The sequence below is a fragment of the Carettochelys insculpta genome, chromosome 12 (genome assembly GCF_033958435.1).
Source record: "Carettochelys insculpta isolate YL-2023 chromosome 12, ASM3395843v1, whole genome shotgun sequence".
Lineage (NCBI taxonomy): Eukaryota > Metazoa > Chordata > Testudines > Carettochelyidae > Carettochelys > Carettochelys insculpta.
Window position 1 is genome coordinate 17,653,069 of NC_134148.1, and position 16,679 is coordinate 17,669,747.

Below are 16,679 nucleotides of genomic sequence, written 5' to 3' on the forward strand. Positions count from 1 at the left end.
TCAACGTCATGCTACAGGATGAAGGAAGTTCAATAATCTGTTATTTGGCGGTCATGCCTAAATATGGACTAAATGAGTTTTAAATTTTTTATGACTCTAGAAAACTAAAACGGTTGTATTTATTGATACAGACAATTTCCACTTTCCTAACAATATTTCCAGAACACCCATAATCACGTCCTATTTCATCTAAATTGAGTTAAGCATTTGTGTCCAGATGGTACCTGCCTTCACAGGTAATATGTTAACTAGCTGATTCCAGGTACAGGGGGGATAGCACAGGGGTATTTCCTTTCACAATGTACTAGGAGGTAAAAGGTACTCAGTTTAAAGCAAAAGCACCTATAACTCCACAACTGAAAATTCTGAAGCAGGTGAAGGACAGTACTTTGGCCCTTCTTTAGGCATTGCTGAGCACACTACCTAATTCATTTCTGATTATGAAACTGAGGTGCCAAGACAGCAATGACCAAATACCTCTAAAAATCTGACGTTAAGCGTTTCTCTAGTTGGCCTATGGTATATTTTCCAAGTATTATTTGTATTTTCATTACAGTCGCACATAGAGGCCCCAGCTGAGATTGCGCTACCACTGTGTTAAACACTGTATCAATACACAGTAGGAGACAGTTTATAAACTGAATAAATAAGTCAAAGGTTTGGAGGAGAAACAGCATTCAGAGAAATGAATCTGACTTGCCCTAAACCACACACTAAGAGGTACAACCAGAAATTACACTTTAGTCTCTCAAATCCCATTTCAGTGTCCTCTTGTGATAGACTGTGGATTTGGAAGGCTCAGCAGTCCCACCAGTCTGAGCTGCCTCTCGCACTAGGAGGTGGGTATCAAGCTACAAGCCTCTGCTGGGCACTGTACTTCAACAGCCATCCATAAGCAAGGATACACTCAGCTGAGTCACATGAATAACCTCCCAACCACTCATTCTCCAGACACTCTTCCCCAGCCTTATACCCCTGCAGAACTGTACTCTCTTGCATTTGTCATATGCCTAGCTATTAAAACTTCATATTGCACTCCACTTCACAGGAAAATGGACATGCTTTGTAATCAGAGCAGAGATTTCCCAAGCACTTTCACCAAAACACAGTTTTAGGTAAAATCTAAAACCCATTTATTAACTAAAGAAAGATACATTTTATATGATTCTAAGTAGCAGACCCAGAGATCAAAGTTGCTCACCTAAGAAGTAAATTAGAAACTCACTCAGTCTAAGTTCTAATTAATAGACTAAGAAGGATTTGAATCAAGCAGTGTGTCATCCTAACAGATGATACAAGCAGGTTACAGCTCCTCAGCATACCAACTATCTTCTGGCATGGGACTGAACTTTCCTATTTCAAAATCTTACTTTTGTAGATGTGTTTCCAGGTACTGAGATGGGGTGGAAAAAAGAGGTCAAGGGATGTCATCACTGTTTCCCTTTTTCCCCTGCTTCTAGCTGCTAGAATGATTCTTAATATGGCATGAAGGTCAGTCAGCCCCACTGGGCAAAAAAATCTCCATTGCACTAAGAATCTCTGGGATAATAGGTTATTTCTTTGAAAAGACATTAATGCTGTCTGGGGCTTCCTTTATGGCAACTGAAAGGCTGACTGAGGATTACCAAGCTTGCAACACAGGTAGCATGTACACTGATAGTACACACACTCCAACAGGATATTAAAATTCAACCAAGCACAACTTTATAAACAATACATGTGAGCCATACTATGTACAAAACACAGAATAATCATATTATAGTAATGAGTAAGAGGTTCCAGACGTACCTCTTTCAGACTTTAAGGTACAGACTGTCATGCCTATGCTCTGTAACATACTGCCTCAATGATAAAACCCTATGGAACTGAAGAGGCAAGAGAGTCTGGAAAAGTCACAAAGCCTTCTGGAATTAAACACTTGCCAGGCTTGTGCTACGCCCCTTCAGATATTGACATTTTCACAATGACTTCTGTGAAATATTTAGAAAAAGTATTATAAAGACTGCTCTTTTCAAATTATTAATTCTAAATTAAAATTAAATTGAATTTTTGATTGGCTCTACTATTTAAACTTCAAAATATTAAAGTGAGGCTATTTGGAAAGCAATCAGAATGAAGTTTGTCACCAATCCTTGAAATTTCAAGAACAATTTTTACCTCTTCAACTTCTCAAACTACTTGTATGTACTTATAATTGTACAGAAAGCTGCATATGTGACCACACATTGCTGTATTCTGAAAACACTGGATTTTAACCTTGCTGCAACTGAAAAAAAAAACTCAGTGAAAAAGTCTAAGCTCCTGTGTTCTTTGTAGAACATTACCAACAAAGAATCTCAGGCCTGATTAGACTCTATGGCTTTCACGAGGATAGTAACATAAATTTGCCACTAACGTTGCCTCCAAATATTCAGCTCTGTCTAATTCAACTGTAGTTTATCAATCAGTCTTGAGAACAAAAATGGATTTTAATAAACGTATATTTTTGTAAAATACATATTCACTCAGACACATGCATTTCAGCAAGTTTTAACTGATGATGTTTTTCACAACCCTTCACCACTAAAGGAAGGCTTCCTCATTATTGTTGTCAAATGTATAAACCTCTGAACAAAGAGCTGATGTGCTACATATCTCAACAATTATGCACAACAGATTTTCTTTGTTTTAAATCCGAAATCTTGAGAACTACCATGCACAGAACTGTGATTTTCCCCTTGATACCAGGTTCCCATTTCTAGCCATGACCCGTCACTGACCCTTGACTGAATATTGCCCATGAGACCTCAAACTAATGAAATTTGGTGAAAGAAAGTTCTCAGCTTTTTAAATTTTCAAAATAGAGCTGAGAGGTTTCCAAAGCTTTCTAAATTCCACCTGTAGAGTGTAATCCCAGTGTGATTTAACAGGCACAAACTGCAGCTGAGGAAATTTAAAAGACATGATTAATGCAGTTTATCACATGGGTGTCACCACAATGTGACAGACTACGTATATACTCAGCCAATATACAAAATGCATAATTAAAAAGTTAAGTAAATTTTAAAATGTATATATGGATACTATATTTCATTAGCTCCAGTAACAAAAGAAAATGGTTACAATGGCAGCATTCACTCACCTTCACTAACCAGTTCACTGTTGTCCGACTGTTTACAACAGATTATCTTCTCTACCAACTGATTGTAACTACAATTACCAACTGCCTTCACAATGTCAGCAATCTGGAAAAACAAATAATTAATTTATCTTTGTGAAGAACAGAAAATCCACTGTTGGATCCTGTATGCCTACTGGAATTGCTTCCAAAGATAAAAAAATAATTTATCAAAAAAGAATTGACTGCAAGAGGCTTCCATTTTATTACCATGCTATGGTCAACGCTTAATTCTAGATCAAAATGCCCACATTTTGTGCAGAGTGCAAAACTCAATTTTAATAATGGAATCTGAGCTAAAGTGTGTACACACGCCCTCCATAATACAGTATAATATTCAACTCTATCAGTAGATCTGCATAAAAACCAGGGTGGACTCAGTCCTTTAAGCAATACCTCAGCTTTCAGATTTTTTTGTTTATTTATGTGTTATTTTGGGCAGGTTCACCTTCACCAAGTGAGGAATATGCTACTATTTTTATTTACTAATTTCTCTCTTCTCCTTACTCATTCTTTTTTAAGCATCATGCCATCATACTTTCTTAACATTATCCTGATCAATTGTTGCAGGCAGCCTGCAGACTCAAGCAGATGACACTGCATTAGATGTACTTGGTACACCTTTGGAAAATTCTCTGTTAATATGAGAGTTACAAAGTTTAAAAAAATGTGAAAACTTAAGATTCTGCAGAATCAATGTGACATGTGAGCCACATTTAAAAAAAAACAAAACTGCCCACTTAAGCCACATTGCTTAGCTGCATTTTAGAATACATTATAATGTGCTGTAAATCATGTGCATGTATGTTCCAGATGGTCCCAAAAATAAATTAAACAAACAAAATAAACGAATACATAAAGACAGCTTCATCTAGTATTCATGCTGCTTCTTTTAAAACTCAAAAATTTAGCATAAATAAAATTAACTAAAGACAACTAAATTCAAAATGTAGATGTTAACTGTTACACAAAAAAATCTCCATCCTCATTCCCTTTACAGTGGAAGACAAGCAGTGAAGATGTGGTTCTGCCAGCAAAAGCCCCTTCTGTCACCAGCCCCTTATGCACAGCTTTTTCCAGGCAAAAGGGGCTGGCAACAGAAGGGAGTTTTGCTGGCAGAACCACATCTTCACTGCTTGTTTTCTGACATGAATATGCAAATGAGATGCTCAACTATGCAAATAAGCAGCCATTTTGTATTTTTGAGACTGCTCATTTGCATCAAGTTGCCAGAACTAGGGGTAAGCATAGCACTAGCCTTAGAAAAATACCGAAGGATCCAGGTAGCCTTTTACATCACTAGTTAATTGTAAGAAAATTCTGGTTCTCTTGGATCAGCATGGGAAATGGTTTAGAGAACTAAGATTCCTCTATTAAGAGTTCTTCCCCACCAAATTTCAAAAGATTCAATTCCAGAAACTATTAGCATGTATACAACAACTGATTTAACCTGCACTGGAAACTCACAGAAACAGACGTTCAAGTAGCTGTGAGAAAACTTTGTAAATACTAACATACACTTTAAATTCTTAAGATGAGGGATCGCATCCTCTTGAGTCATTTAGAAAAGGGCTGCAGGCATAGCTGGTGCACACAGGCACTAGCCTATTTGTATCAGTAAGATTTGGTCTGTACCTGGACATAACTAAGGACCCTGAAAAGTTTTGGAATGTAACATGTGCTTCTTCCAAAGCTGAAACGATGACATTTTACAACAATTATTGTTTCTCTTGTTGTCCAAGACTGTAACCCACAGACTTCACAAAGCTCTGAATTACAGACGTAGGATCCACAAAGAGAAAAGGGTTGCAGTTTATTCTGTTAAAATTGGAGGAAAACTTTTCTGGCCATAAAAATTGTCAAGTAAAAAAAAAAAAAAATCACCTAGAAAAATCTAATGATTACAAGACAGTCACAAACCATTAGGAATACATTTATTTAGTCAGGCTACTCTAGCCATATCACAGAATTATAAAACTGGAAGGAACCTTGAGGTGTCATCAAGTCCAGTCTCCTCTACTCATGTCAGGACCAAGCACCATTTCAGATGAGGGGTCTGCAACCTGTGGCTCTTAGCCACATGAAGCTCTTTAAGGACTTCTTTGTGGCTTCTGATGCTATAACAGCAAAGTTTAAACAAGAAAACAAAAACCACCAACCAACCTTCTGATTATTTTAAACTGTGACTATCTAAAAGCCCAAAACACGAAGAACTCTTATCTAAATAGCAAATGATATGATTTCAAAATATTGGGTATCTCCTGACCCTCACCCCCAGTGTTCCCCAGAGAGACAAGAGGTTTGAGTGTGAAAGTGAGGAAGACGGTAGTAAAAACACACACAAAGTGTGTGGAAACAGAATATGTAACAAATTTGTGAACGTCCTGCAGTAAACATGTATCACATTACAAATCACTGCATGGGCTGTTCTTAAAATAGGGGTTACAGAAAGGATGATTTGATGTTATTTATTAAGGTCGGTCTTGTATTCACATGCATTATAGTTGTTGAATTAATGAGTATTTTACCAAATTGCGGAGAAAAAGGGTCTTCTTGCTATTTTGATTTCTGACCCCGATCTAGACTCTCTCAGACAGGTGTTTGTCTAGCCTGTTCTAAAAAACTCCAATGATGGAGATTCCACCACCTCCCTAGACAATTTATTCCTGTTCTTAATCACCCTGACAGTTAGGAAGTTTTTCTTCATGTCCCTTGCTGAAGTTTAAATCCCATTGCTTTTTGTTCTGTCACCATAGGTTAAGAATCCCTCCTCCTTGTAACAACCTTTTTGGTCCAATATACTACCCGTGTGCCATACATGGCAAACAGGGAAGCGTACTGAGGTGAATGCGGCTTGGGACTGGTGCAGCAGTTTGGGCAGCAGCACAGTGGATCCTCAGGTGCCACACAGCTCTCAGGGGTGGGCAGCTTGGAGACGAGTGGCTCCACAAGCACAGCTCTTGAGGACGTGCAGCTTGCGGCTCAGCAGCAGCTCCGATGAGTCACCAGGGGAAGGGTGGGAGAGTGCCTGGCTAGGGGGCTGATGCCTGGCTCAGGATGGGGGGAAGTGGGCATGTGGTGATCGGGTGTCTTGCTTTTGGACACTGCTTTTTTAGGTACTTGAAAACTGTTGGCCCCTCCCAGTCTTCTCTTTCCCAAACTAACCAAACCCAATTTTTCACTCTTCACTCACAGGTTATGCTTTCTAGCCCTTTAGTTATTTTTGTTGCTCTTTGCTGGACCTTCTCCAATTTGTCTACATCTTTCCTGAAATGTAGCATCCAGAAATAATTTAAGTTCTAGATCAATGCAAAATAGCACTACTCGTCTTGGGGAAAACAGTTTTATTTTCCTTTCCCAGCAGTGGTATTCAGTTCTTACTAAACAGATGCTTTACCCTAGCCAAAAAGTATAACTTTTCTTTATTAACTGGATGGTGCCACAGCCAGCCCAGCTTAAAACAAAATTAAACCACTCTTAAGATAAAGATTTCATTTCTTCATTGGTTTTAATGCTCTCAGTTCTCACAACAGAAGCTGCTAAACGCAGGTAGGAATCTGAGAAAGGAGGGCACTCACATCACAATCACTGACTTTAAATTAGAGTTCAAAATTCTCAAATAATCATGGCAAGAAATGAATACCACTCCTGGAAAAAGGTAAAAAAACACTCACCTTTCCCCAAATCCAGCAGTAAGTTTTTCACTTTTCTGGGACTTTATAAAATAGACTATTCAAAAACATGGAACTTTGTAATACTCAATCACTGAAAAGTAATAGTCCCTTAAAATCAACAGTCTGTTTCATACCACTCTTCCAGGTGAAATTTTTATCTGTCTGGGTACAAACTCAAATAAATCTGATCAGCTCACTACGAGACTGTTTACACAAAATAAACTATGACTGTCTTCTTAAAATTAAATCAGGAATCTGACAATTCTGATGTGCATTTACACATTTGTAATTATTCACACATCCCCAGTAAAATGTAAAACAACACAGAAAAAAGAAAAAACTCAGCTAACCTACTTTGCTTACCTGAGGGTCCACTAACCATCCATGGTACAAGGGAATATCAAGAAGGTCAAACACTATGCATTCAGGTGTGTATTCAAATACTCGTACACCAGTGAACTTCACATTCACATCCAGACCTGTCTGTAGCTTATGTAGAATAGCCATAGCATCACTCATATTCTGACAACAGAGAGAAAAATACAGATGAACCAGATCAACTGCACTAGAGAACTTTCTACACTAGGTATCTACTCTTATAAATTAATAATTCACCCAACTAAGGTTTTATGTACACCTTGTAAAAGGGTAACTTAGGTAAACAATGGATTCAATACACTTTTTCTTTTCATTATTTACACAAGTGTCACAACTCAAGAGGAGTCTTTACAAGTAAGAAAATACAAATTCACTTACAACTTCATGTAACAAGGCATTACCTGGAACAAGCAATCTATGTGTACTAAAGAACATAACTGAAGTTCATTATATCTATTTATATATATGGAGGTAGTACATCAGAGGTCCTAGTCCCATCTAAAAGACATTGTAAAAGCAATACAAAGACAAGTCCTCACCTGAAGACTTCAAAAGAGAAGTTACTCACTTCATGCAATAACAATGATTCTTTGAGATGTGTGTCCCTATGCATACTATATGGTAGGTGCTGGGCTTGTCCTGCACCACAGGATGCAGATTTTCCATAGCAGCCTCTAGTCGGGGCTGCACATGTGTGATCACAGTGCATGCTGGTCACATCAATGGGAAGCGTGCACACAGCCCCCATTCTCTTCAGTTACTTCATTGACACCCTGACCATGTATACTGCATCTAATAAAGGGGACATGGGCAGGTCATGGAGCACCCACGAGGACACACATCATAAAGAACCATCATTACTGCATGAAGTGAAAACAAAAAGCAGTCAAGTAGCACTTTAAAGACTAGCAAAATGGTTTATTAGGTGAGCTTTCATGGGACAGACCCACTTCTTCAGACCATAGCCAGACCAGAACAGACTCAATATTTAAGGCACAGAGAACCAAAAACTGTAAGCAAGGAGGACAAATCAGAAAAAGATAATCAAGGTGAGCAAATCAGAGAGTGGAGGGGTGGGGGGGAAGTTCAAGAATTAGACTGAGCCAAATATGCAGACGAGCCCCTATTGTGACTCAGAAAGTTCCCATCACGATTTAAACCATGTGTTAATGTGCCGAATTTGAATAGAAAAGCCAGCTCAGATGTTTCTCTTTCCAAAACAGTGAGATAATTCCTTTTCAGTAACACACATACATTTAGGTCATTGACAGAATGGCCGATTCCATTAAAATGTTGACTAACTGGTTTGTGGATCTGGAGTGTTTTGATGTCTGTTTTGTGCCCATTGACCCTTTGTCTAAGGGAGTTAGAAGTCTGTCTAATTCTTGACCTTCCCCCCCAACCCCTCCACTCTCTGATTTGCTCATCTTGATTATCTTTTTCTGATTTGTCCTCCTTGCTTACTCTGTTTTTGGTTCTCTGTGCCTTAAATATTGAGTCTGTTCTGGTCTGGGTATGGTCTGAAGAAGTGGGTCTGTCCCACGAAAGCTCACCTAATAAACCATTCTGCTAGTCTTTAAAGTGCTACTTGACTGCTTTTTGTTTTGATAGTGTATAGACTAGCATGGCTTCCTCTTTGTTACTATTCTGCATGAAGTAACTTCTCTTTCTTCTTCGAGTGCTGTCCCTGTGGGTGCTCCACAGTAGGTGATTGTAGAGCAGTACCTCCTAATTGGACGGTGGGGATTGAGTCAGTGCAACTACTGAAGACAGAACTGAGTTATCTACTGCCATATATTTGTCTGAATGTTACTGTATGTATACTATGTCGTAAGCGTGTGGTTAGATGACCACGTGGCCACCTGATATATGTCCTGTAGTGGCACTCTCTTTAGGAAGGATGTTGATGTTGCCCCCATCTTGTAGAATGGGCTCTAGGCATTGACAGGAAGGAGGACAAAGAGATAGGTAACAGAGCAAGGGGAGCCAGATGTGCCTGGGCCATGCCGTAGCTATGAAAATGATTGGTGCTCTGTTCGGATTTTTCTGAGGACTCATGGTGCTCAGAGGAATGGGTGGGAAGGCTTACAGAAGGTGAGCTTTCCAAAAGAGGAGACCCACAGATTTATGGTCTTTGCCTGCATTTGGAGTTTTGTTGCATTGCAAAGAGATCTATAGCTGGGTGACCCCTCATGTGAAAGACCTGTCTGGTCACTTTGTGATGGAGCTCCCATTTGTGGCCAAGGGAGAAATAACGACTGGGGAAGTCTGCAAGTGTATTGTTCATGCCTGGCAGATACAGACCCGTAAGGACAACGCTGTGTGCAACACACCAGTTCCACAATTTTATGGCCTCCACACAAAGCAATTGTGATCAGGCCCCTCCCTGGTATTGTCTATAAGGATCCAAGTGGTCTTGTATTGAATAATTAGCAGAAATGTTTACAAGCATTGAACGTGGCCTGCAAGTCGAGAAGGCTTATACTTAGTCCATCAACCTTGGACATGGTAAGGCTGACACACGCTCTCCAGCCAAGGAATGACACATTTGTTGTAATTTGTTGGGTTGGTTGAGTATGATGAAATAGGAAACCCACCAGAACATTTTGTTGTTCGGTCCATGAGAGGAAAGATATGAGCACGTTCAGAGGTATCGTCACCGACCTGTATTTGTTGCACCTGGCAGGGTTGTACGCTGAAGACAGCCAATGTTGAAGGCACTGGAAATATAATCGAGCAACGGGGACAACGTAAGTGGTGGCTGCCATATGGCCAAGGAGGTGAAGGCACATAAGAACAGTAACTATGGGGTTGAGGGTGAGCTGTACAAAGATTCCTTACAGCCTTGTAATGACCCTTAGACAAAGGGTCAATGGGCACAAAACAGACATCAAAACACTCCAGATCCACAAACCAGTTAGTCAACATTTTAATGGAATGGGGCATTCTGTCAATGACCTAAAGGTATGTGTGTTACTGAAAAGGAATTATAGCACTGTTCTGGAATGGGAAACAGCCGAGCTGGCTTTTATATTCAAATTCGGCACATTAACACATGGTTTAAATAGGGATAGGAACTTTGAATCACTATAGGGGCTCGTCTGCATACTTGGCTCAATCTAATTCTTGAACTTCCCCCCCACCCCTCCACTCTCTGATTTGCTCACCTTGATTATCTTTTTCTGATTTGTCCTCCTTGCTTACAGTTTTTGGTTCTCTGTGCCTTAAATATTGAGTCTGTTCTGGTCTGGCTATGGTCTGAAGAAGTAGGTCTGTCCTACGAAAGCTCACCTAATACACTATTTTGCTAGTCTTTAAAGTGCTACTTGACTGCTTTTTGTTTTGATAGTCTTGTAATGTTGTGACAGTAGGTAAGCATGAGTGGTTGTGCAGTAGAGTCAAGCTGCAATGAAAAAAATCAATGACTGTGATACATTCCAGGTTTGATTTGGCCACGTATCAATGAGGAACCCTAGCGATTGTAGATGAGGTCTCGCAGACTGTACCACAGCTCTTGTGGTCTCTTGAAAAGAACCTCGAAGAAGACAGTTGTTGAGATACAGGAATATAGTGATATCTTCCCATCTGAGGTGTGGTGCAAGAACTTTGGTAAATACCCTGGGGGCAGATGAAAGCCCAAAGGAGAGGACTCTGTACTGGTAACGCTCCGCCATGAGCACAAAGTGTAGGAAACACCTGTGAGCAGGGTGAATGGCGATGGGGAAATAGGCATCTTATAGGTCAAGGGCTGCAAGCCAGTCCCCCTCATCCAGTACAGGAATTATCGAAGACAGCATGGTCATCTTGAAACACTTTGTGATTATATTTGTTTAACTGGCGTAGATCCAGGATGGGTCTCCAACCCCGTTTTCCTCTCTGTTAGGAAGTAGTTTGAATAAAATCCTTTCCTCGATGTTGTTTAGGAACTTCTTCTATGGCTCCAATTTGAAGGAGGTGTTGTACTTCAAGACACAATAGGTTCTTGTAAGAGGAGTCCCTGAAAAAGGACAAGGAAGGACATGCTGGGGGAAATAGAGAGTAGGGGGACAGCATATCCTTGGGCAATGACAAGTCCTGTGGCACCTTACAGACTAACAGATATTTTGGAGCATAAGCTTTCATGGGCAAAGACCCACTTTGTCAGATGCTCATGATAGCTTATGCTCCAACATATCTGTTAGTCTATAAGGTGCCACAGGACTTCTTGTTGTTTTTGAAGATACAGACTAACTCCGCTACCCTTTGGTCAACGACTTCCCATACCCATCTGTCTGTGGATATGGATGCCAACTACTGGTAAAGGGGGTGTAGGCAGTGATGAAATATTTGGGAAATCTGAGGCACTGGAGAATGTAGCAGCAATGAAGGGTCCTGTGGCACCTTATAGACTAACAGAAAAGTTTAGAGCATGAGCTTTCGTGAGTTAACTCACTTCTTCAGATGCTGGTCCTGGAAATCTGCAAGGCCAGGTATAAATAGGCCAGAGCAAGGCTGGGGATAACGAGGTTAGCTCAGTCAGGCAGGCTGAGTTGTATTGTCATCAGTAGATCTGGAGGTGTGAACTCCAAGAGAGGGGAAGCTGCTTTTGTATTTAGCCAGCCATTCACAGTCTTTGTTTAATCCTGAGCTGAGGGTATTGAATTTGCAGATGAATTGTAGCTCAGCAATTTCTCTTTGGAGTCTGTTCTTGAAATTTCTTTGCTGCAGGATAGCTAAACTTCTCTGTTAGTCTATAAGGTGCCACAGGACCCTTCGTTGCTGCTACAGATCCAGACTAACACGGCTACCCCTCTGATACTGGAGAATGTAGGAGATTCAACAAGCCCTCAAACAAACAAATTTTCAAATTTTTGGAGGAAAGCAGTGCTGCTGCGCAGTTGTTAGGGGCTCTGCGCCTCTGATTTTGTGGCCTATTATGATGATGTTGATATGGCCTGTCAAACTGTCTAGTGAAATATTGATCTTTATCTTTATCTGTGGAATGGGTTGTACCTCCTTTTGTGTAACAGCGTGTACATCACTAAAGTGCTTAAAGTAGTGTGTGCATCTTTGGTGGGGTGCAACATCAGCATTTGCTGCAGAAAGTCCAAATCTTTTCAAATGGTAAGTCCTCCACCTTTGCCTTGAGGTCTTCTGGGATGCCTGCTGCTTGCAGCCATGAGTATCTCCTCATGACAATAGCTGTACCTTTGGCTCTGGCTGCCACGTCAGCTGAGTCTAGTGTAATTTGTAATACTGTTTTCCATGAAGCGTAACTTTCTTGGACAATAGACATAACAATAAGTCTCTTGTCTTCAGGAAGATAGTGCATCAAGTGAGTGAGTTCTGAGTAATTATCAAGGTCATGGCTAGCTAGGAGCACTGTACAGTTAGCTATTCATAACTGAAGTGTAGAAGATCAATTAATCTTATCCCAAATAATTCTAAATGCTTAATGTTCCCTATCACAGAGGCTGCTTTGCTATTGTGGTGGTTTTGCCCTCTAGTTGGCTGCATCTACCACAAGAAAGTTGGGTTGTGGATTTTGAAATAGGAAATCCATGCCCTTTGCGAGGACAAAATACTTTCTATTGGCCTGTTTATTCCTAGGTGTAGCTGTGGCTGGATTTTCCCAGATGTCATCTGCTGCCTTCATTATAGCTGCACTGAGTGGTAGAGCCACTGAGGTGAGGTGGCTGGTTGTAGTTTTTGTTTTTTGTTTTTTTTTAAAAGAAGTTTGGATTGTTTTTCTGGCATTTCTGATAGGATGATCTCTTGACTATTAGCCACCCTTTTAAAGGGATCTTGAAATTTTTTTAGGTCATTAGGAGAAGGATGGTCCATGGAGTTGAGAACGAAGATTTAGCCATCGGAGAATCCAGAGGCAGCTGTGATTCAAGATCAAATGTGAGTACCATGCACAAGTGCTTCCTTGTGGCGGTATGTAAAGACCGATGCAACAGGAGATAGCTGGTGCTGTGCCACTAAGGGGGACATTTTTGAGTGGTCACCAGTGGGGTCACAGCAGTGACATGGTGACTGATGTGATGTGAACAGGATCTGGAATAGTAGGACTTGTGAAGGTGCTCTCTGTAGTACTGATGATAGTCTGGGTAGTAATGCAGTCCATGGGCTGCACTCGATGAGGAGAAAAGGCACTCAAAGTATCTGTTAGCCCTGGAAAAGTCCAGGGATGTGAGGGCATGTGAAAACCGATTAACAGGTCTGGGTAAACGAGAACAATATGTAGCAGTGTGATGAGGGCAAGGTGATTGGTGAGACCTCATTGCCCTGTAATGAGAATGGTGCTCACCCCCATCATGTTGACAGGGCAGAATAAGAGATGATGTAGGTACCAGTCATCTTGTGGTGGAGAGAGGGCTGTGGTCGTATGAAGAACTTACATTAGATTTTATTCTGGCTTTCCACGGTGCCACAGAGCATTCTGGTGAAATACAGGACTGCTGTTGCTGATCCCACAGTGCTGAGAGGCAACATGGCACCGTATGCTGTGCTGGCACCAGAATAGGTGCCTGTGTGGTCGGCACTGTTTGTGTGCTGGGGACGGCAGCCACTGTTTAGTCTGCCACTGCCAGAGACAAATTGTACACCCCCTGCAGCACTGTTGGCGCCATTCTAGCAGAGGCTGGAACCACTTTACCCAAACCATGGCTTTTATGAGAAGAGACCACTGCACCTTTAGGTTTGTGTGTGCTCAACATGCCCAGCTTATCTCCCATGCTCACCCTAGACAAAGGAAGCATGATGGGGAAGGCTTAGATTTTGCCTTTGTCCTTGCTGAGCTGAAGAAGTGTAGTCCCTGTCAGTGGGGATATTTTCCACATTATTTTGATATCCAGCAGTGGCTCCAGAGCCTTACCAAAGAGGAACATTTTTATATATAGCTCTCCGTCTTTTCTGGTTCGAGCTGTGAGGCTCTCACACTGAAAGCAGTTATGTGGAATATGTACCACTTTGAGGCTCTGTATACACTCAGAGTTGCTGTCTGAGACAGGCATGGGTCGCAGCATTTAGAGCATTTCTTGAACCCCAGCTGAGGCAGGCACAGTGAATTCTCAGGATTTCTTATTCAGTTTCTTCCTTGCTCTCTCTCTTTTTTTTAAAAACAGGACAAATGGTCTTCTCAGTGAACTAAGTACAAATTTAGATAGTGATTAATAACTGAAGGAGTAATTCTGACTAGAGAAATTATTTTTTAGTGTCTAAACAGACTGAAGAAATCATGAGGAAACTACTAACTATAAACCTAATTTTCCGATCTATAGGGCTGAGGAGAGAGAAAAGTCAAGCTTCATCCGTAGCCAAGGGCAGTGATGAAGGAGCTGATGAGAGTGGGGACTGTGTGCGTGATTCCCAGCAATGCGACCAGTGCACGCTGCAATTGCACTTGTGCAGGCCACACTACATGCTGCTATCGAAAATCTCCATCCTGTGGTGCAGGGCAAGCCCAGCACCTACTGTGGAGCACCCATGAAGACAGCACTCGAAGAATCAACAGTTTATTTTAAAGTAAGATCAATATTCCCACTTTCTAGCTCTGACTTTAATTCATTGATCTGAAAGAAGAAGGTAGCAGCACACCTACTGGTGTAGCATTTGAGGCATAAGATTGGTTATACTTTCCAGATGGTTGAATACTCTGGTTCCACAGTTCACAAACAAAAGGAGCCATAATAACCAACTTGAATGGATGAGCAATACTTGCAAAGAGATGCTGCTGACATAGTGAAAAGTAATTCAACAGTGTTAGTAGCTGCAAATTTGACAGTAGCTTGCAGATCAGTTCCGAAAAAAAAGTTCTGCCATTTACAGTCCCCTCACTGAGCTCTAGACTTCAGGCTGTATGACACTAACGCCTCCAAAGTTCAAAAACAGTCATTCCTAATTTTTCTATCCACACTCCAAACAGGCCCAAGCAAGACATTTGGAGAAAAAAGGGTGTTTGTAGTAATGTTTCTTTCCTTTGGACAAAGTCCCAACCTTCAGAATATGTTTTTTGAGTGTGGAACCACACATGAGAGAGCAACATCACTGCTTTCAAGCAATGAAAGGAAAGAAGGATCAGAAAGACAAAATAAATCAGGATTATACAGAATGACTTCTAAAAATCTCACATATTTTAGAAGAACTGTAATGATTAAAGTGATATTAAAAATAAAAGTTGACTATTAATCTAAACAGGAAAAGCATTAACTGAAAGTGACTGATAATGACAAGAGATTGTTCTCAATGATCCTGCTCAGCGGGCAGGAGACTGGACTTGACCTCTCGAGGTCCCTTCCAGTTCTATGAGATATGTATACCTCCATAAAATTAGAAAATTAAACAAATTAGTCTTAGAAAATTCTATTGCCTCACTTACTTGTGTTTTTAGTTGATTATTCCCCAAATTTAGTTCAATAAAACAAACTTGGAATAAGGTTTTAGTTGTTAAAAATAGGTAATATAGTAAGAATATTCACCTTGAGCTCAAAACAAATGGGAACACACCGCCACCAGGTTCTTAAAGTTTTAAATTCCTGCAACATTCCAAAACATACTGTCCAAATCTGAGTTGTAGGAAAACATGGCATGCAAGTAACTCAAGGTGACGTGTCCTATCTAGTTCTAGAGGAACTGAATTGACACACTTGGAAGCCTTTCAGAAAAGAAATATAAAGCCTAGATTTTTTTCATTAAGCTTTACTGGGTGCTGGTAAGGAGAGATAGTAGCTCAAACTATGTAAAAGAAGGGAGCAAAGATCAATGCTTTGTAAGATGTACACAAAGTTTTGCAGGATAATCTACCAAAACAGAAGAAGGGATGACAAGTTGAAAGAGCAGAAAATGAACATGGTAGTAGCTTCCATCAAATGAGGACAAGATTTTGAGGAAAGAATGACTGCAGTGTCAAAAGTTGCAGAAGGTTCAAGCAGGCCATAAGATAGGACTATCAAGATATCATTAACATTTTAGGAGCAATTTCAGACAACCGGTATGGGTAGAAAACAAGTTAGGAGGGCATCCAGGATGGAGATGGTGAGCAGAAGGAATCAGAAGGCCAGTCCCACATCTCTGAAGATGGCTGGAGCTCAAAAAAATGGGAGTGGGGAAAAAAAGGACTAGGTAGCATTTGACATTAGGAAGAGTAAGCAGAGGAGAAAATGGCGTCAAGGGTAAGAAAACAAAAAATCTCTTTTGTGACTGGTGTTCTTCGAGATACGTTGCTCATGTCCATTCCACATTAGGTTACTGGAGGTGGATAGGAGTTCACAGGCACATTGACTGTAACATGGCTCTGTGGAACCCAACAATGTCTCTGGCCTGATGAGCGATGTCATACTGAGGTGTCAATGTGTGGACTAAAAACTACTTTGCAGCTCTACAGATGTCTTGATTAGCACATGCACCAGGAAGGTTCATAGCAGGTCCATATGCAAGAAGTGATCCAATATGGCACCCTAAATGATAAAACAGAAAGGCCTTTGATC

General features: G+C 40.7%; 1 protein-coding gene across 5 annotated transcripts in view; it reads right to left on the bottom strand.

The window, feature by feature from the left end:
• The window catches only part of MINDY2 (MINDY lysine 48 deubiquitinase 2), an 83,227-nt gene that overhangs the window by 41,515 nt on the left and 25,033 nt on the right, over positions 1-16,679 (bottom strand). For 2 of the 5 annotated variants that reach the window (XM_075007297.1, XM_075007296.1), the window contains exons 4-6: positions 9,807-9,929; positions 7,195-7,353; positions 3,122-3,224 (exon numbers count right to left, since the gene is read on the bottom strand). The exons of 1 other annotated variant lie outside the window; for it this stretch is intronic. In XM_075007297.1, coding sequence (XP_074863398.1) covers positions 3,122-3,224; positions 7,195-7,353; positions 9,807-9,929 — 385 coding nt within the window. The remainder of the gene's footprint in view (positions 1-3,121; positions 3,225-7,194; positions 7,354-9,806; positions 9,930-16,679) is intronic. 2 more of the 5 variants (XM_075007298.1, XM_075007299.1) reach the window with 2 other exon arrangements.